Raw genomic sequence first — 21690 nt, 5'->3', positions numbered from 1 at the left:
AGACAAATTCTACTAATTGCCTGCTAAGGAGACCCCATGACATCACTTCAGTTGAATTCTCTAGGGACTTATTGTTTTTCTTTCCTTGTTTTTTTTTTTTTTTCAGTTTATCGGGGGTGACATTGGTTAATACAACTATATTATTTTTAGGTGTACATTATAATTTGACATCTGTATATTCTATTGTGTGTTTACCACCCAGAGTCCAGTTTCCTTCAGCTACCATATATTTGATCCCCTTTACCCACTTTACCTTCTCCCTACCCCACTATATTTGACCCCCTTTACCCTGTCTACCTCTTCCCTACTCCCCCACTCCCTACCCTCTGGTAACCACTAGTCCATTGTCCATGTTCCTGAGTCTCTGTTTGTCCTGTTCATTTGTTGCTTTTAGGTTTATATCCCACATATAAGGGATACCATGTGATTTTCAACTTTTTAAGTCTGGCTTATTTCGTTTAGTATGATTATCTCAAGGTCCATCCAGGTTGTCACAAATGGCAGTATTTCATCTCTTCTTATGGCTGAGTAATAGCCCACTGTATATATGTACCAGAGCTTCTTTATCCAATCATCTATTGTAGGTCACTTTGGTTGCTTCCATTTCTTCCCCACTGTGAATAGTGCTGCTATGAACATCAGTGTGAAAATATCTTTTTGGATATGGATTTTCAAGCTTTGGGAGTAAATACCCAGTGGACAGATTGCTGGATCATAGGGTAGATCCATTCTTAGTTTTTTGAGGAACCTCCATACTGTTTTCCATAGTGGCTATACCAATTTGCAGTCCCACCAGCAGTGTATGAAGGTTCCTATTTCTCTGCATTCCCTCCAGCATTTATTATTACTTGTTCTGTTGATTATAGTCATTCTAACAGGTGTGAGATGGTATCTCATTGTGGTTTAGATTTGCATTTCCTTGATAGCTAGCGATGTTGAGCATCTCTTCATATATTTGTTGGCCATTTGCATGTCCTCTAGGGAGAAGTGTCTGTTCAGGTCCTCTGCCCATTTTTTGATTGGATCTTTTTTGTTGTTGTTATTATTGAGTCATATGAGTTCTTTGTATATTTTGGATATTAGGCCCTTATCAGAGGTGTTGCTTGCAAATATATTTTCTCATTTGGATGGTCATCACTTTACCTTGTTGACAATTTCTTTTGCTGAGCAGAAGCTTTTTAGTTTTACATAGTCCCATTCATTTATTTGTGCTTTTAATTCCCTTGCCTTTGAGGTCACATTCATAAAAATCCTCTTTAAGTCCAAGGTTCTTGAGTTTAGTTCCTATGTTTTCTTCTATGCATTTTATTGATTCTGGTCTTATATTCAGGTCCTTAATCCATTTTGAGTTAATTTTGGTGTGTGGTGATAGACAACAGTCTAGTTTTATGCTGACACTTAGTAAATGCTCAATAAATGCTAAGTAGTATTGTTTCATCACTCAGTAGAGTTCTGCAGGTGTTCGAGCCAACCAATTACTTCATTTATCTGACCACATGTTTTGAAAACACATCCAGTCTTTCATCCAACCAGCACTTATTGACTGTTTTCTGTGTTCCAAGTTCTGGGAATTCAAGCACTGAGCAACATAAAGTCCCCCACCTTTCTGACATTTATAGTGGAGTAAAAATAATTCACAAGAATGTGAGTAAGTGAATTGAAGAGTTATACATTGTATTAGTGTCTTAAAGGAAATAAAAAACATGCTGTGATTTTAAAATCGTGTGTCCTAGGCATTGAACTAGATGCCTTCATGCTTCTGAGGTTGTTATGCTATCAACCTGTATGAGTGACTAGCTGAGATCTGGATGCCCCAGAAGAAGCATTTTCTCATGATTAAAGTATCCAAAGAGGAAATGACCCACCCAAGGAGGGAGGCTTCAAACAGAGGTCATCACCCTTTCTCCCATTGGATGTAGAAGAGGCAACAGACTCCTAAGTGATTTGGTAGGGACTGTTTCAGTTGTCAGGGACAGAAGTATAAATTTTAGACAAAAACAAACAGAAATCCATTGACTCCTGTACTAGGACATGCAGGGATTGAGGGAGGTGACTTTTGGACTCAAGTCATGCCCTTAAGATTCTCTTGCTTTGAAATCACCAATTTTCACATATGATTTTATTTCATTCTTTTTTTGTGTGCAGACAAGTCTCATTTTAAATACTCTAGGCGGGAGATCCCACAGAGGAAAAAGAGGGCTTCTCTCTCCCATCACCCACATGCTTTTGTTTCATGGTAAAAACTAGTCATTGCTGTTCCTACTTATAGAGGAATAGTCAGTCATACCTAAGTTTAGCTACAGTTTTGTAGTCAGTGTGAATGAGTTTACAGTCTTTGACCAACATCTCCTCATTTCCTTCAGCCTCCAGCCCCTGGCAACCACACATCTACTGTTTCAATGATTTTGGCTTTTTTCGAATCCACATTTAAATGAGATCATACAATATTTGTCTTTCTCTTTCTGACTTATTTCATTTAGCATAAAACCCTAAGGCCACCTGCATTGTTACAAAAGGCCGGATTTCCTTCTCTTCTATGGCTTAAAAATATTCCTCTCTGTGTGCATGGGTATGGATGTGTGTTTTTACTCCAAGTTTTCTTTATTCATTCATCCACTGATCATTGATGGTTATTTAGGTTATTTTCATGTCTTGGCTATTGTGAATAATGTTGCAATGAACATATGGGTGCATATATCATATGAGATAGTGAATTCAATTCCTTCAGATAAATATCCAAAAGTAGAATTGTTAGATCATGTTAGTTCTATTTTTAATATTTTGAGGCACTTCCATACTGTTGTCCATAGTTGCTGCACCATATTACATTCTCACCAACATTGTATGAGGGTTCCCTTTTCTCCACATTCTTGTCTTTGGGCTGTTTATCCAGTTCTATGCTTTGAGCCAGCTCAGCATCAAAGGCCCTTGCAGTTTTTCATAGTTGTAAATAATGGATATTTTAACCTTATTAAATATTCCACATGCTTAACAAATAAACAAGATTATTTCAGATGATGATAAGACCTATGAGGGAGGTTAATGGAGTAATGGGATGAAAATTAATTAGATGAGGTGGTACTTCCATAGTAAAGGAAGGGCCTCTACAAGAAGGTTACATTTCAGTTGAGCCCTGTATAATGAGACATGGTCACAAAAGATCAGGGAGAAAAGCATCCCCAACATAGGGAACAGCACGTGCAAAAGCCCTGAGGAGAAGAAAGATGAGCTATACTAGGAGATCAGAATGGAGGTCAAGGAGACCCAGTGCAGTGATAAGTCGGAGAAAAAGTTCAAGGGGCCAGCAGGGGCTTGGTGCTGCACAGTCCCTTTGGCTATGAAAGGAGATCAACATTTGTAGCAAGATATTGTTTTGAGACATGAACTGAGGCTCCTCTCATTCTCCTACTTCCTTGACTTTCAGGTGCCCCGTCACTCTCAGCAATTGCTTCCAACGTATGGGGCCCGCGAGGGGGGAGCGAGCTGATGCAAGGAGCATAGATACTACAAGGCTTGCCCTTTTCTTAAAGCTCGTAGCAGAAATAACAGGCGTGAAAGACAACGTGCTTTAAGAGCCAGGCTTTCTGAGAGAGAAAAAGTAATAATGGCAACACTTATTCATCATTTACTGTGTACCAAGCACAGGTGGTCCTTGAGACAACCCTGGGGGGCATACTGGTGTCATCGCCATTATATAGTTAAGAAAACCAAGGCACAGAGAAGGGAATTGACTTGCCCAAGTCACATAGCAGAGCTGCAGCTTAAACCTGAGCAATCTGACTCCGAAGCCTATACTCTTGAGAGCGATTTTTGTTTCCAGTGGTCTGGCTTTAAATTTTAAGAGTCGTGGCATGGCCCTGACCCCGTCCCACCCCAAGATGGGCTGGGGTAGCCTGTGAGAAGAATGAAGGAAGAACCTGGAGGTGAAAGAACAGAGATGAGCCCTCCCTCTAGACTCTTGTAAGAGTGCCTAGTATACAGTGGTGGCTCAGGCTGCATGGGCAGCATCAGGGGGCCCAGAAAAGGCAAGAGACAGACTTCCTGAAGGAAGGACAAGGAAGTCACCAAAGGAACTAACTGGGGGGGGAGGGGCAGACACAAAGATGGAGCTGTTGACAAAGCAGAGGAACATAAAAGTCTGGAAAGGATGCCAGAGTATGGGCTGGGGGGCCTCCTCTTCTGTTCTGGGATGGCCAGGGACTTCTGTTTTGGGAGGTACCTACAACTCAGAGAAATGAAATCTGCCTCTATGGATTCTCCTGTGTGACTCAGAGCCTCACATGTGCCCCTTAAGTCTGTCTTTAACCCTGGCCCCTCTCCTGCTCAAACACCACTCATGGCTCCCTCTTGCCCACAGGATAAAACCCGTATCTGCGCTCTGGGAGAACCCCGATCAGCCTGGGTTCTTCTGGTCAGCTGGAGAGATAGGCAGGGTCCAGGGCTCAGAAACACCAGACTCCTCCACCTAGCCATACCCACCAAGCTAGACCCTAAGGGCCCCCTGCTGGCTCTCGGGGTCTTGGGGAGACTGGGGCAAAGGTAACAGCACAGTTCACCACCCACCCCCACCCCCACCCCACCCCGGAACTGCAAAGGGAGGTGTGTGGGATCGGGGTGGATCCCAGGCCAGGCGGCAGAGGGTCACTGAGGGCCCGCGCTCAGCGGCTCCACCCGCAGCCAAAGTCCACCCTCGGCGCGCAGGATCAACTCAGGCTTCCTGCGCGGCTCTGGCTCTGCGTCGTCGGGCAGGATGCGGAAGCGCAGCAGCGTGAGTGCCAGGACCACCTTCATCTCGGTCATGGCGAAGGTCCGCCCGATGCAGTTCCTGTGGGCGGAAGGGAGTACGGGACTGTGCCTGGGACCTGGCCGGGACCGCCATTCCCACGCGCAGGGACAGAGAAGGGGGCTAAGCATGCCTCCTACCCCATGTGGCCTGGCATACACCTGGATTCAGCCCCCGACTCCGACCAGCAGGCAGGGGGTTTGGGGGTGGGGAAGAGGAGAAGGCGGGGAGGGCTTGGGCACACTGGGGGCCCCTCCTTGGTTCCACCCAACCCCATTCCTCACACCCTTACCCATAACCCCTGAGAGGAGAGGGAAGGAGAGACAATGCTGACCATCTTCAATTTCCTCCCTTCCCGCCCCCACATCGCCCTGCCCCTGACTCAGATCCCTGCTGTTCTCACCTGGGTCCCGCTAAGAAGGGAATAAAAGCCAGAGGTGACCTCTTCTTGATGTTTTCTGGGTCGAAGCGGAAGGGGTCATACACCTGGAGACAGCCCAAGACAAGGCTGCTGGGTGGTGTCTCTCAAGACAGCCGGCCTTGGAGAGGCAGGCATGTGTATGATCGGGGCGGTGATGTCTGATTTGTCGGGTCAGAACCCTGCGCCCTCCCCTAGGTCCCCCAACAGGGGTGGACAAGGATAATGGGAGGAGGAGGCAGCACCTCAGGGTCTGGCCACACAGATGGGTTGTGATGGGTCCCGAAAATACTGATAAGGCAGATGACACCTGTGGGAGAGAAGGGGCCAGTTAGAAAGAGGTCACCCAGGCCTGACAGGCTCCTATTCCTGCCCGGGAGCACCTCCCCCTGTCATTGATGGCACCTTTGGGGATGACTCGGCCATCAGGAAGCAGGATGTCCTGAGTACAGCGGCGGGAGACCACCGTGACTGGGGGGTGTAACCGCAGACTCTCCTTGATGCACATGGTCAGGAACGGCAACTGGGCTAGATCGTCCCTGTAGAAGTCCCGAAGCCCTTATTCAGGGAGCAAAAACAGAGACACCCCCCACCCAGCTTTCTTGCTGCTCTATGAGATCCTTTCTCTCTATAACGAAATTAATTTCAGTGGATCAAATACCTACACACTTATTAAGTTGTGTACATTAAATATGCACAGCTTTTCGATTGTCAGTCATAGCGCAATAAAGTAGTTTAAAAAGAAAAGAAAAGAAAAGAAAAGAAAAGCAATGTTACGAAGTACCCGAGGAAATTTAGCCAGGTATTTTGGGAAGCTTTTCTGAGCAAAGCATACCACACAGCAGCCAACCATAAAAAGGTTTAAAAATTAGCATAAAAAAATAAAATATTCTTTATTGCAAGAGAGTAAAATCAAGAGGCAAATGAGTAAAAAAGAAAAGAAACAGATCCAATGTTTTATGTATCATGATGCTATTTAAAGATACTAGCAATGCCATTAGACAGGGGGGAAAGGAGATAATGCAATTTGAAATGTGGGGGTAAATGTACCATTTGGGGCAGATAGTGATTTTTAGAAAATACAAGAGAATCCACAGGATAACTTGTATAAATGCGAAAGATCCAGTAATGGAGCCGAATTCTTTTTCTTTAATCGCCTTATGTTTTTGTGGTGATTTAACTTTTCAATAGCTGATACAGTTAACTGGTTCAAAACTGAAAAGCTACAAAACACCACCCCTGAAAGGACACACAGGAAGTCATTGATGGACGTTAAACCTAGGGTGAGGATGAAGAAGGAAGTTTATTTTTATTATAAACGCTTTCGTACGCTTTTCTTTTTAACTAAGTGCATAATTGTGTTTGAAGTCTTGGTCGAAAACATAAAAACTTCTCCACCTGACAGGACTGCTGTGCTGAGTGAAGGCTTCGCGTGGAGAACATTACCTCCAAAATGCCTCCAGCCTAATGCTTCCTCACCATCTCCCAGCCCCTGGTCTGGTTCAGGCGCCAGAATCTCCTCCCTGCGCCCCCATTCCATAGCTTGTCCTCTCCAGTATGTCCCCCACACTGGCCATAGAAAGATCTCTCTGGCGCTCAGATATGATCTGTGCTCCTCCTGATCAAACACTTCCAGTGGTTCTTCATTGCCCTTAGGTTAAATTTGAAAGCATTAACATTGATTTCAAAGTCTTCCACACCTCCATCTCCCTTCCTCCCTCTCTCTCTTTCTCTCCAACCTTTTACTCTCTCCTCCCTCTCCTTCTGCCCTTCTCCCGCCCCTTCACTTTGCCCAGGGGTCTTCTTTACCTAATTGCACCCAAATACATGCAAATACCTACTGGTCAGCAGCCAAGGTCTCAGCTATGACACTCTTTTGACCCTCAGCCTTGCCTATCTTGCTGTTGGCCCCAGCCCTGCCCATGTGGACTGGGAATGTCCTCACCTGGGATTATTCCTCCCTACCAGTCTGGGAGCTCCTGGAAGGCAAAGGCTGGGTCTGGGTCCTTTCCAGGTCTCCAGGACACAGAATGGGGCTAGAAAGAACTGGAGATGGCACAGAATTGGGGAAGGGAAGGCAGTGTAGCAGTGTTTGCTGAATAGAGACTAAATGGATGAAGATTCAGGTGTTCCTGGACAAGAGTTGAATGACTTTAGTCCCTAGGTGTCCTCTGTGAATTCTGGACTAAACACTGTGGAAGGAATTAGGAGACAGGAGATGAGCAAACATTCAGGGAGTTGTTTATTGTTGTTTTTTTTTTTTTAAATGTGTATTTGGAGAGAAAAGGGAGAGTCATGTCTCCTGAATATGTGCTAAGTGGCATCCACGGCTCTAACACATAGTCACTAATTCTCTCAGCAGTCAGATCTTTCAGTCCCCAAATCCTGTAGCCTATGCCCTGCTATCCAGGCTGAATACCAGACCCTGCCTCTGGTCTCTGCTCCCACTCTCACTAAGCAAAAATGACAGAATTGACCAAAAAAAATCTTCCCTCTTCCCCATCTAGGAAGCAGAGCCAATGAGAGCAGCTCAGAAACAGGCCATGAGAACCTGCACTCACCATTCCATCTCTTTAGGCTCACGGTCCTTCAGGAGCTCTTGCACCTCTTGCCGGCAGCGCTCCTGGTATTCTGGGTGCCTTGCAAGGTTGTACAGGATCCAGGAGAGGCCACTGGCTGTGGTGTCATGACCTGAGAGGCAGCCAGACAGGCTTGGGTCTGTGGGCTGCTTCAGCAATGGAGGGCAAACTGTGCCCTGATGTGAAGGCCCTCAGGGAGGGTGGGGTGGATTAGGAGGAATAAGGTGGTTCAGGGCCCACCCGCCAAGTCCCTGGGCTGAAGAGACCCCTGCCTCCTCTGTAGTCCCACTGGGACCCTCACCCTCAAACATGAAGGTGTCAGCTTCAGCTCGAATATCCTCGTCTGATAATTTCTTCCCATCTTCATCCTGAGAAAAAAGCAAGACTCTTCAGATCACACCAGCTCTGAGGACCCTGAGACAATCTCTGAAGCTCCATCATCCATCCAGAAGCCCAAGGCCCCTGCAATCCAAGGCCTCCTTGTTCACTATTGCCAGAGGCTTCAATCCACGGGTCCCCTCCTCGGCCTCCTTGCCTCCTGGTGGGAGGAATCCATGACCCTTGAATATTTTCATGTTTCTATGTGATGAGGGCTTTCTGAGAAAAACAGTGAGCGACAGCTTGGGTTACAGGATGATTGAATGGCAGCTTGCCTTGGAAGTCAGAAATTGAACGTTGCTCCGGAATAAGTTGCTCACATTCTAGGATAGTAAATCTACAGATTCTTTGTCTTCCCTGGAGATAAGGAATAGGTTGTAGATCCACAGAACTATATAGGCTTTGCCTTCTCACTGCAGAACATCTGTTTCTGCTCCAGAACAATAATAATCTCTCCCCTTCTTCTCCCTCCCTCTCTGTGTCTCTCTCTGCCTCTCCCCTTCCCTTCACCCCTCCTCCACCGCCACAGGGAAGAAGAGCCAGATGTATCAGCTGTCCTGTATAAGTTCCAAGATTCAAAATGTGAAGGCACTTCTGTGATGCCAGCATGGCTACACGTACAGGTTAAAGCATCTTGTGGCCCTCGGAAGAGTTTGAGAATGCAGAACCAGAGCTACAGTTCTACTCTAGCTACTGTTACTACTGTGAGTAATGAGTGGACTGCTCTGACCCATGGTTCCAGAGTATCTGTATATATAGATTTCCGTGGTAAACTGACTTGTTAACTTGGAAGCACAGTAAAATCTTAGGGCCTTTATGTTTTCAGACTTAGTAATCCCCAACAGGCCGCAATACACAGTCATCTCTAGAACTTACCCCTCACCCTTACTTCCCTTCCCGAAGCACCCTGTCCAGTGCCCTATGCATCAAGTTCAAGTCCTTCAATCTGACATTCGAAGTCAAGATCCATTCTATCTCATGAATTGAGATTCCAGAGAAGCCTACCTTGGTCAGCAGGAGCACATCAATGAAGTCCAAAGTCTTGGTCTTAGCCTTGGCCTTCAGGAAGTCATCAATACCCTGATCAGGGAGGGTGCGGCGCCGCTCCTGGATGACGGCATCTGTGAAGTCGTGTACCAGGCGACAGGCCCGGCGGAAGTGCTTTCCATCAGGAGTAAGGTAGTACAGGAAATCACTATACAGGAAGATCTGATTGTGCCGTTTTGTCACGAGGGCACTGAGCTCCAAGACGGTGGCAACATATTCACTGGGCCTCCTACAGGATGAGGGCAGGAAGAAAGGCAACAACTTAGCTCACCTGAAGACCAAAAAGCACCTCTCACCAGAAGTCAGGAGCTACCTCCCATTAGGAAACTGAGTATCCAGAAACAGATGGCCCCACACATACATGGTGGGGAAGATCCAGGAGACATGACTCTCTATAGACTTTCTTCTCTCCTGCGTCTTATCTCTGTGAGCTGCCTCCGTGCCCCATGAGGTAAGACATCGTGCTTACTACTCAGTATCTGCCCCTTCTCCTTCATAAAACATTCCCACACAACTCAGACTTGATCCTCCCCCAGCTGGTGAATAAGCCCAGCCCTCTCCCTAGTCTCCTTGCATCCAAAATCAACACCATCCTGTGTCTACACAATAGTTGGTCTTCTCTAGAGTCAGATCTCCAAGCTCAGCTTTGGACATGACTCTCATCTGCGCAAATGCCTTCCATGGAAACCTCAAGATAAAGTTCACACTCCTTTCCCTGACGTTTTAGTGGCCTCAGGATATAACCCCTCCAACCTCATTTCCAGTACGTCTCCTCACTGTTGCACACACTCTACTCATCCTAGCCTCCTGGAGCTTATCATTTGTCCCTACCGTAAAGTATTGCTCTTTCTCTTTCCCCTTCCTTGTCCTTCAATGTCTAGCTCGACCCACCTCCTCCAGCAAGGTACTTCTGATAGCCCCGGTCAGTCCTCCCTCCATCTGCTCCCTTGGGTCTATGGCTCATGTTCCCGGGCTCTGGGCAGAGACTCACTCTTGGCAATTGCTGTCAAAACTGAAGATGCATTTTTGTAGACTGTCCAGGGTCATAAGACTGATGTGTTCAAACATGTCCAGACGGGTGGTGCCCTCCAAGGCCATGCGCTGCCACTTGGCCTGGACAGAGAAGGGAACAGAGCTTAGAGTTGCCTGATCCCTTCCCCAACCCAACCACCTGGATGGACTGCACACTCAAGCCTAGTCCCCCGGCTTATCAGTGTGCCTGGGGCTCCACCTGTCAAATCTTCAGTAACAGTTAAGATGACCACCTTTGGTGTCAGATAAACCAGGTTGGAATCCTAGATCCATTTAGTAGCTCACTTGCTAGCTGTATAAACATGAGCAAGCCTCCTAAACTACATGAGCCTCGATTTCATCATATGTAAGGGGGGAAAAAGTGATCTCTACCTCACATTGTTATGAAAATTAGACAACATATGCCATAGAATTTGCCTATCATTTCTGGCATACGGTAGGTTCTCAATAAATGTTAGCTGTCACAATCTTCATTGCTATGAATTGATTAGGAAAATGTCCCATTTTGGGAGAGGTTGTCATCCATGGGCACCAAGCACCCTGCATAGTCTTAAGTATGCCAGAAATGCGAGGCCCTGATGTTCTTTACCTAGGCCTTCTCTCAGAGTTGTATTTACAGCAAACAATCTTGTCCCTGGACAAATATCTGGCTTGCTGCCAATTGTTATAAAAGGTATAGAGTCCCTAACCTTAGTATTCCTCTCTCCTATTGCAACATACTGCATGTGCAGGCATCCATTGAAGCGTACCTGTGTCACCTCATGGGATTTGGTGACTTGGAGAGAGAATGCAAACCAATAAGAAGCACATGCCACTTGAGCCATGACTAATTAACTGTCCTTTGTCTCTGGCCCCGGAGTCTCGTGTCTCTGGCGCAACCCAGGAAACAGTAACAAGCTCACTTATGAGCTTGCAAGTATGAAAAAATTCCAGGTATTTCCCCAAACCCATACCTCCAACCCTTCAGTTCCCTACATACATCTACACTTTTTTAAATGTGATTTTCCAGCAACTTCTATTAGGAGGTAGAGTCTATTGTACCTCCCTTTGACTTGCTTTGGCCACTAGACTGTGGTGAGAATGATGCTGTGGTGATCCTAAGCTTAGATTTCAAGAGGTGCTGCATCTTACTCCCAATTTCTTGGCACTCTGCCTCTGCCATGTAAACAGCATGAGACACCCATGAAAGAGAGAGAGAGATAACCCTATGAAACAAAGTCCAGTTGTCTAGCTGAGTCTATCCTAGGTCATCCTGAAGCTAGCCTAGCCCCAATCATAAGAGAGGAGACTGAGCACAGATCAGCAAAGCTGCCTACCTGACCTACAGCGGATCACAGGTAGGTGAGTGACCCAAACCACTTCCAGAAGACCCAGCCAGGTAACTCATAGATTTGTTGGCAATAATAAATGCTTACTGTTTTGAAGGGGTTTGTCACTGAGCGATAACCATTGTGCAATATTCATCATTATCATCAACTATGTTTTAAAATTCCAAGGCTACTGTGAGGGAAACAAATGAATGCCTTCTGAGCATCTACTATGTGCCAAGGACATGACTCCATTAAGTCATCTTGACTACCCTACAAAATGGAGACCATTATTCCAATTTGCAGCTGAGGAAACTGAGGCTCATAAAGGAAGAACAATGACCACAAGGCCACTCGGAAGAGCCAGAATTCCAGACAAGATGTCTCTGAGCTTCCATCACCCCCAAGGCTCTAGCTGGGACCCTGGGTTCAAGAGACTCACATGCATGACATTCACGCAGTCATCGAAAATCTTCATATAGGGCTTCAGGATATTAAAGTGGAAGGCAGGTGTCAGCATTTGACGATGGCTCCTCCACTTGTCACCGGCACTCAGCAGGAGCCCATCCCCTAGCAGAGGCAGCAGGGAGTGGGCAAGGGCAATGCCTTTTTAGGCCCTTCAATGGTATCCCCAACCCCCTTCGCCCATAGTTACTCACCCAGCCAACCCTTCAGAAAGGTGTAGAAGAGCATGGCCTTGGGTGCAATGGCAGCTGACATAAATGAGGACCATCACGGAGCATGGAGAGGGGAGGGAAGAGATTTGGGTTAGGGAGAGGAGATTCCCAGCCAGGGGTCTGCATTCCCTTTCCAAACCCAGCATAGCAGCAGTGGGATAACGGCAGAGGGAACAGGGAAGGAAGGGGGAAGAGGGGCCAAGACCAGGCTGTAGCACAGAGCAGAGCAAAGGCAAAGCCCACAGACACACCCCGACATACTTAGACACACCCCAACATGGCACGACATGCCCAGCATGCCATAACATGGCTCCTACATAGTCTAACATGTTCTACACACTCGAGTACAATGCAGCGCTCTGCAAAATGCCTTTACAGGGACCTAGAACACCCGGTGTGTCACAGCACTCTCTGATGTCTCCTGGGACATCTGTCATGGTCTGAACATGTGTCAGTATATCCAGACATGACACAACAGGCATGACACACCCTGACATAACACAACATACTTTGACATGGATGCAAAGACAATGTGACATGACCTCAGTGTGTCTCACAGATGGGCCCCAGATAAGACTTAAATATGGTGCCATGAATGTCACAGATGTAGACCAGGTGCGACTCAGACATACCCTATGACCTGCCTCGGACAAGACTCACCACATAAGGTATCAGACACTTCTCAGAGGGGCCTTGGGTCCCAGTCATCGGACAAATCCCAAACATGGCTCAAGCATGACCGGCGGGAGAACCAGACAATCTCGAATGGCATCTCAGACAAGCACAAGACAGTCCCCGACATGCCTCAAAAGTCCTTGGCTACAGCTGAGCCTCAGACACAGCTAAGGCCATCTCTATTGGATCCCAGGTGTGAACATGTCCCAGCTGTTACTAGAACATGAGTAGAAACATGAAATGTGACCAGGCATGGCCATACAGAGGATGTCACACAGACACATCCTACGCATGGGTAGTCATGACTGGAGGTGGGGCAGGTGGGGGTCGAGGTGACACAGAGACGTTGGTGTCTCTGCCACAGCCCCTTCTATCTGCACTTGTGTAGCCTGCCCAGTTGGAGGCAACATAGAAACCTCAGCAATGGGCAAGCTGTGGCCAGGGGGATGTCTACCTGGAGCAAAGAGCACTGGTTTGATGCAGTTGGGGTGAAAGATGCGAATGACCGCGTGCCAGGGCCCTACCCCCCAGCAGCACACATGCCCATAGGTGCTTGCCAGGTCCTATGTGTACAGGAGACCTTCCTCTGAGCTTTGAATCTGGAAGGGAACAAAGAGGCCCCAATTCACATTCTTCTAGGTGGTCAAAGGGAAGGACCTGCAGGGCAGAGACCCAGATCTGAGCTGCATGAATCTTGCCCAGCAGGTCATCCTCCTCCTGGGTTCCTTGCCCACACCCTCAGTACATGACAATGAGAGTCTTCCCTCATTTGGATCCCACAGTCACCTGACTTCTATCCCCATTTTCCAGATATGGAAACTGAGGCTCTGAACAATGACGTCACTTGCCCATGATCTCCCAGATAGTAAATGGCATTTCTGAGACCTGAACCCAGTTCTCTCTGAATCCAGGGCCTGAATTCTTAACCATCAAACTGCTTTGAACTCCAAAACAATAACTCTGAGAACCCCGTGCCTGCCCAAACAGGGCAATCAGAGTGGCAGTGACTGGATGAGAAACTGGACGGAGCCAGACAAATTAAAATGATGCCTGCAACTTTCCCTGGAACTGTTGGGAATAAGCTCACTTTTCCATGGGGGTCGAGCTTCTGGGATTCCTCTTACTAGCATGACAGTTAAATGATCACAGTAGAAAACAGAACTAAAAAATGAAAACAAAGTATGGAGGACTTTGTCTGAAACCTGGATTCAGCTATGGCTGAAGACAACCACCATGGACTAGACAGTTGACCAATTCCCTTATTTGCTTAGATCATACAGGGTTGAGTTTCCACCACTCGGAACTGAAGGAGACCTCAGCAGCCAATGAGAACAGAGGACCTGCCCAGAGTCATCCAGAATTTTGGCATCTGAGCCAAGCTTTCTGGTGAATGCTACCTGCTCCCCTCCTCAGCGTCATATGTCTGAGGGTGAGGAAGGTAGAGAGCAAGGGAAGGGATCCAGGCTGAGGTAGAGTCTCTTTGGAGAGATTTTGGGGCCTTCAGCAGTAGAGCACTGAATTTGAAGTAGATGAGCCACAGGGTGGGGTAGAAGGAACTGACTCACCAGAAGTGGACATCGCAGAAATAGCAAGCACAAATCCTCCACCAGCCACAAGGCCTCATTGCTCTGGGGATGGGGGGCACTGGGGGCCCGGAATGCTAGCAATGCCCCCTGCATCTTTCTACCCTCTGCTTTTAAATTTTTCTGCTCATTGTTCCAGACCCAGCTCCAGCAACTCCTCCTCCAGGAAGCCTTCTAGCCTGCCCCAGCAGAGACCGTGCTCCTTCTCTGGGCTGCCACAGCCCACCTTTGGCCATGCGTGACCACGCTAGCTCAGGATCCGGCTATTCAGATTCATCTCCTTAACACTGAGGATTCCTCCAGGACGGAACGTTGGTTTGAAGCCTCTTGAGGCCCCAAATGGTGCCCAGGACACCAGGGTAGGTGACAGACAGCATTGGAGGGAGAAGGCAGATTTGAATACATGATAAGAGAAGCAAATGGCTGGAAGGGAGGGAGTCAGAGGGCCAAGGTCCTGCGTGGGCTTCACAGAAGCGTGGCAGGGAGGAGCTGGAAGCCTCAGGTGTGCCACGGCACCCACCACCATAAGCCGAGTGTGAATACCTGAGGCGTTAGTGACAACCCTGACCATGTCCGGGTGGCATAACAGGATGATGGGGATAACCGGGCCTTGCCAGAACATAAATCCTTGAGGATAGGTTTTCACCAGCTGAGATATGTACCTCAGGCCTTCCTCTGTGGGAGTGACCTGCAAGCAAGGCAGGGCTGTCACTCACCAAAAGGAGCCATAGCACGTGCCCCCCTGCAACCTGTGCAGTGCACAGTATATCCAGATTCTGTCCAGATGAGGAAATCTACTTCCTCTTGCTTCTTTACTCTCGTGGCGCGGGGATCCTGGAGGCTTCCGCAAGTCCCCGGGGTGTACCTCAGGACACGGGGAGAAGACATGCTCTTGTGGTGGTGTGATCAAATCTAAGACCCACGGAGCCAATCGAGACCGATTATGAGCCTTTATTAGCCGGCCAGCGACTGACTCTCTACCAAGCAGGGTTAGAGATCAGCCCCGGGTCTTTGTTTGAGGCAGTTTTATAAAGCCTCAGACTACTTCCTAGAACAGAGATAGTAAGGAAATTACAGAAAGCAGAAGTTAACCGTTAATGTCCTTTACAAAGATAAGTGTATCTGGGGAATTGCTAGATCAAACATAGCCTGGTAGGCAGTCTTGTTATCTGTATCTTGGAATGTTGTGCCTCTTCCTGGGACTTTGGTGCCTGGAGGAATCACCTCCTTGTTACTGATTTACTGGGAAGTCTTCACTCTTACAATTGCAAAAGAGGCAGCTCACAAAGCCCAAAACTACATTAAACAAGTAAGCAGTTTACAGAAGCAGAAGTCAACTATTAACAGGATACAAATACATCACCTCGGACTACACTCTGGTTAATAAGTGAGCAGATTACAGAAGCAGACACTGGCCATCTTCATATCCTATACAATACATTTCCTAAACCCACACCCAAGCAAGTAGGACAACTTCTGGTATCTAAAGATATTTCTTCCCTGTAGCTGACTTATCTAGTTGGCTCACTTTGAAAATTTTCCACCCTTAACACTCTTTGCCCACAGAGAGGACAACCTTGGCTAAAAGAAGATGAACTTTCCTCATTCTGGGAGTGGCTGCAGACTGGTGGGGGTGTGGGCACAGGGACGTCCCCATGAGGTTTGTGGATAGCAGGATGGTCTCAGGACTTATCCCTAGTTCCCAACTCCTTGGGGAGCCCATCAACCCGATACTCCAGACTCTTCCTGCTGCCCACACTCACCAGGCGCAGGTGACCCCAAAACCAGTTTCGCTTCGGAGGCTGCGAGAAACATCGGAGGCGGCAGCAGTTGTCATAGAAGGCATAGGCCCGGGCCAGGAAGCGGGCCAGGAGCCAGGAGGCCACCAGCAGCAGCAGGAGCAGCCATGGGGAGGCTGCCAGGGGCCCAAGTCTCAGCCAGGACAGGCTCAGCTGCAGCATCCTGCAGGGCAGACAGAGGGTGAGCTCCTGAGGCCAAGGATGGGGTGGCAATGGGGGCTCGGAGACAGAGATGGAGGCAGCCTACAGACAGAGGGGGAGTGCCAAGAGTGTGAGGGACAGGGCCAGGAGTGGCAGGGATGGTGAGTGCTAGGGCCAGGGAGGGCTCAGAGATGGGCAAATGGAGGTTCAGGAAGAACAGGAGACCCAAGAAAATACAGAGGAAGAGAGACAGAGGGAGAGACAGGGAGAGAGAGCAACAGACAGACGGAAAGAGAGACAGACAGACGGAGGGAGGAGAAGGGAGAAGGAGAAAGACTGAAGAAGAACCTCCGAAACGGAATCCTGGGCCAGCTCACTTCCCTGAGCCACCTCCCCTGGGCCAGCTCACTTCCCTGAGCCACCTCCCCTGGGCCAGCTCACTTCCCTGAGCCACCTCCCCTGGGCCAGCTCACTTCCCTGAGCCACCTCCCCTGGGCCAGCTCACTTCCCTGAGCCACCTCCCCTGGGCCAGCTCACTTCCCTGAGCCACCTCCCCTGGGCCAGCTCACTTCCCTGAGCCACCCCAGCTTAGGCTGTGCCCTCAGTGCCACCAGCCCCAGCCTGGCACCTCCTGCCTGGAGCAGCTCCTTCCATACGACCTCCTCTCCCTCTTCCTGGGAGGTCTTCTCGCCAAGCTGACCTCTGAACTGGGAGGGGCAGGGCTTGACTGAGTCAGCCAATCCCCCAAATAAACTCAAGGCTATTCCCTTCACATTGGGAGTGGCCCAAAACTTGAGCCAGAACCAGCCTAATGTCATGCAGTGTGGACACTGGATCCTCAGTACTCAGCACCTTGCGTGTGGGGTGGGGTCTAATGAGGGGTAAGCAAAGGTGTCTCTAGGAGCCCAAGTTTACTGTCTACCCTACCCTTCCAATGCCAAGGTGTAGCAGGTAAAAGCTTGGACTTGTTTGTTGCCAGGTGAATCTTGTCACAAACATTTTCGAAATTCTTCTCCGAGCTGGGCCCACAACCAGCTCAGACTTGTCTAACTGAGAGACGAAAGACTCAGGCATCTGGTATCTTGGGTGAACAGCCTGGCATGAGTTCAAGTCCTACCTCCAAACAACCCAGGGCCTGGGCTTAGACCTACTGGGAACAAACCAACCAGCCTGGCTGGGGACTTCCCTGTCAGCTTCAGAGCAGGAAGGGCCTAGGGGGAAGAGGGCACCTAGAGGCAAGGAGGATAAAACTGAGGAGTCCAGACAGAGGAGGGCAGATCTGGGAAACCCTGAATGTGTTCTACCCTGCATGGCTCTGACTGCCAGCTAGGATGGCTCCCTCTGTGCTCATTCTTCCATCTGAGAAGTAGGATGCCAGATGAGATCTTGACAGGGTAACAGAGGTGTGTTCCACAGGAAGGTGGCAAGGATCAGGAACCCCCAAAAGGTGGACTGAAGGATCAGGGCTGGCAGCTAGTACTTGTGCTGCTGTGTGCCAGTATGCTACGTAAAGTAAAACGTCTCCGCTCAGAGGACTATATGAACAGCGTGCCTGCTGTGTGCCGGGTGCCTCAAAGAGCATTCTGCTCTGTGCCAGGAACCCTACAAAAAGTATGCCTACCGTGTGCCAGGTTCGCTATATAAAGCACGTCTACTGTGTGCCACGTACATTCTACGATGTGCCTACTTGTGCTGGGCACGTCAAAAAGTGGGCCTACTGTGTGTGAAGTGCTCCGCCTAAAGCGTACCTACTACATGCCAGGTGTACTCTATAAACCGCATCTGCTGTGCGCCACGTACTCTCCACAGAGTGCACCACCTGTATGCGAAGGACTCTACATGAAATTCTGTCTGCCAGGTGTTGTATATAAAGCATGCCTACTGTGTACTAGCTCCTGGCTAAGTGTCAGGAGCTCTATATAAAGCACACCCCCTGCATGCAGGGTACTCTATGTAACGCATGCTCACTGTATGCCAGGTACTCTACAAAAGTAGACCTGCCATGTGTCAGGTACTCTACATAAACTAAACCTACTCTGTGCAAAGTATTTAATAAAGCATTCCTACTGTGTGCTGGATACTCTATAAATTCTGTCTACTGTCTGCCAGGCTAGCTACAGAAAGCATGCCTGCTGGGTGCTGGGTACTCTATATCAAAAGTTCCTTCCATGTGTCAGGTGCACCACATAAAGTAAACGTCCTATGCGCCAGATGTTCTGCTTGAAGGTGATACATCCCCCTCCCCTCAGCTCTCTAGGCCAGTGCCCCGAGGATCGAGGATGGGGCAGAAACCAGGTGATGGCATCCACAGGAGGGAAGACACCATTTAACAGAAGAGCAAACTGAAGCTCGGAGATCACAAACCTCTAGCCCAAGCTGTCACGCTGGAAGGAACCCAGGTCTGTCATACTCCCAAGCCCAAGCCTTTTCTCTCTGCCACGCGGCTCCACCTCCATTCATAAGGAAGAATACGTTATTAATCCAGGGACATGTATAGTGGTGAATCTCAGCCAATGTGGCCACTCCAGAAGGGAGATACCTTGAGGCCTTGTATCACCACATAAGTTATCCTCCCAGTTGACCTACTGCTCTGCTCCTGGCCCTTAATCTTGTCCAGAATTGCCCTGGGAGGTTGTCTTAGGTGAGGGGCTCCTTGAAGTGTGGGGCTCCTGGCAGAGCAGCTGAGCAGGAGAGTAGGGGAAAGACGGTTAGTTCTGCTGACACTGGCGGAATGTTGAGGAGGTTCGGAATGTTGAGGAGGCTCCGAACCTCCCTCTCCCCTCTCTCCCCTCTCGCACTGGTCAGGGGATTCAGGTGGCTAGTGCTACAGCCCGGCAGCAGCCATCCAGAATCTCCTCCCCTCTGCAGGGGCAGAATTCAAATGCTGGCAGGTCCTTCCATATCAGAGACAGGGGGCAGGGCCAAAGCATGATAAACCAGAGTCCTGGTGTTGTGGTGCAATCAAATTTAAGAGCCACGGAGCCAATTGAGATTAATTATGAGCCTTTATTAGCCAACGGGCAACTGACTCTCCCCACTAGAGAATCAGCCCCGAGCCTCTAGAAGGAATAGCTTAAAAAGCCCGTAAACCCCCTCTAGCCAGCAAACAGGTTTACAGAAGCAGAGGCTGGCTATTAACATATCTTTTACACAGGGTAACTACACCCTGAACATTAGCATATCTTTGCACAGAATAGCTCCTAGAACTACACCCTGTTTAACATTAAACAATGGAAGCAGAAGTTGGCCATTTGAAAATTTTCCACCCTTAACATTTCCCACTTGTTTTCTAAGGGAATTCAAATCATTGATTTGTCAACCTGGAGCGGTGGGCAGTGAGTTCTGAAAACCATGAGTTTCACTGCCTGCACCCTTTTTTACATACGTAGTTAACCAATTAATTATACAAGGTATCGATAATGTCCTGTAATAGAGGAAAGCAGAGTAGTCAACCACGGGGACCAGTTAAACACGCTCTCACACCAAGATCCTGTCCCCTCTGTCGCTGAGCCCTGGTCTGACCAAAGCTAAGCTATTTCTAATAATGTCTGAATGATTAACATAAAAACAGTAGCCAACTTTACAGATTTTGAAACTAAGCTTTACAAAAGGCAGATTCTGAAACCATGGTTGATGTAGTAAATGAAACAAACAAAAACTCCAAAAACTTCATTTAAATATTTACATTCAGAAAAGACATTTAAAACCAGGAAGGGTACCCCCTCAGTAAGGCTCAGGTGAGGCAGGTTGCGGCTGGGTAAGAGACTGAGCTGGCATTCTGGCCACGGAGCCCTTTGCCACACTAGGTGGAGAGCCTGCAAGGACCCAAGGAGGGAGAAGTTACAGACCTCTGCAAGCCCATCCTCCCTCGTTTGGGGAGAAGTGGAGGAGGTCTTTTAAACATGAATTTACAAGTCGTGATCTCCCTACAGTAGGTGCACTGTGCCCTCAAATAGAGGGGAGGGAAAGAGGCTCACCCAGTTCTCCCCAGTTTATAATTTGAACTTAGTCAAAGTTTTTTAAGGCCCTATTCATCTTTTCTATCTGTCCTGAGCTCTGAGGCCTGTAAATGTAATGTAACCTTCTAATTACTTTCTAGAACTCTGGCTAAAGATCGACTGGTCTGTGCGATGAAAGCCGGGTCATTGTCGGACCCCAGTGTTATGGGCAGGACAAATCGAGGCACTATTTCTGAGACTAATTTCTTTGCTACTACCTGAGCTGTTTCCTGCTTGGTGGGGGAGGCTTCAGTCTATCCTGAAAAAGTGTCAATGAACACAAGCAAGTACTTGAATCCGAAGGTTCCCGGGCTGACCTCAGTGAAATCCAATTCTCAGAGTTCCCCCAGTGCCTGTCCACGCAGATGTGGCACCGGGCTGATACCCATTTGGCCATTCATTGCAGCCCCAGAATGTAATAGCCTCTTCTAAACAGTTCAATTAACTTGGATTCTCTTGTGGTGGTGTGATCAAATCCAAGACCCACGGAGCCAATCGAGCTGAATTGTGAGCCTTTATTAGCCGGCCAGTGACTGACTCTCTACCACATCGTGTTAGAAGAGATCAGCATCGAGCTCCCAGAAGAGGCAGTTTATATAGCCACCAGCACATCCCTGAGCAGATCACCACACCCTGGTTAGCAGTTGGCCGTTAGCATATCCTTGATCGGATTACCCTGGTTAACACCATCTCCTTGATCACATTTCCACACCCTGGTTAAGAGAATACTTGAACAGATTACCACACCCTGGTTAACAGAATTAGAAGTAAATACTTAATGCTGGCTTAATGGAAAATTGTCCACCCATAACACCACTCAGAGAAGTGAAGCATCTGGCAGTAAATTAGACAGTAGATGACAGCAAAGCGTAGAATATACTACGTGCTCATTAAATATCTGGGAAAGAAAGCGACCTTTGCTGTCGTGAGCTTTAAGACTTGGCTGTCGAAGTGTGGTCCTTAGATCTCTTCCACCAGTATCACCAGAGAGCTTGCGGGAAATGCGGTTTCTAACACCCCAGCTCAGAAATACTGGCTCAGAACTGCATCCCAGCTGCGAGCCATGTATATTTCTTCAAGTATTAAGACATGTTGCTTTAAGACCCCCGAGTCCGAGTTCTGCAAGGGACACGGGGAGGGGAACACCTTCGCCTCTCCAGGTCTCAGTTTTTTTCAGTTATAAAATGTCGTGGAGATAGTTAGGAAGAAGAGCCACAGTCTGGAATTGCATTAACTAACATGGATAAAGGAGAGTGGACAAAGGGCAATGCTG

The 21690-nt window shown here is 48.3% G+C and overlaps 1 protein-coding gene across 5 annotated transcripts; it reads right to left on the bottom strand.

The window, feature by feature from the left end:
* Positions 1-3802: 3802 nt before the first annotated feature.
* On the bottom strand, positions 3803-17150 carry LOC107517263 (cytochrome P450 4F2). 5 transcript variants are annotated; one of them, XM_036233885.1, is made up of 14 exons: positions 17002-17085; positions 16768-16809; positions 16243-16441; positions 15023-15167; positions 12204-12257; positions 11987-12114; positions 10197-10318; positions 9164-9434; positions 8082-8148; positions 7763-7892; positions 5607-5740; positions 5447-5511; positions 5187-5269; positions 3803-4825 (listed from the first exon to the last, which is right to left on the bottom strand). In XM_036233885.1, the coding sequence occupies exons 3-14, from the start codon at positions 16438-16440 to the stop codon at positions 4642-4644; spliced, it is 1581 nt and encodes a 526-aa protein (XP_036089778.1). In that variant the 5' UTR covers position 16441; positions 16768-16809; positions 17002-17085; the 3' UTR covers positions 3803-4641. The 5 variants fall into 5 exon arrangements, with proteins under 5 accessions (XP_036089778.1, XP_036089780.1, XP_016013297.2 ...); XM_036233887.1 differs by having other exon boundaries at positions 16768-16841; positions 17002-17055; XM_016157811.2 differs by lacking the exon at positions 16768-16809 and having other exon boundaries at positions 17048-17150.
* Between the last annotated feature and the right edge of the window lie 4540 nt (positions 17151-21690).

Source organism: Rousettus aegyptiacus, unplaced genomic scaffold (genome assembly GCF_014176215.1).
Source record: "Rousettus aegyptiacus isolate mRouAeg1 unplaced genomic scaffold, mRouAeg1.p scaffold_m13_p_16, whole genome shotgun sequence".
Taxonomy (NCBI): Eukaryota; Metazoa; Chordata; class Mammalia; order Chiroptera; family Pteropodidae; genus Rousettus; species Rousettus aegyptiacus.
Note: the sequence above shows the minus strand (reverse complement) of the source record. Positions and strands in the feature narration are given on the sequence as shown.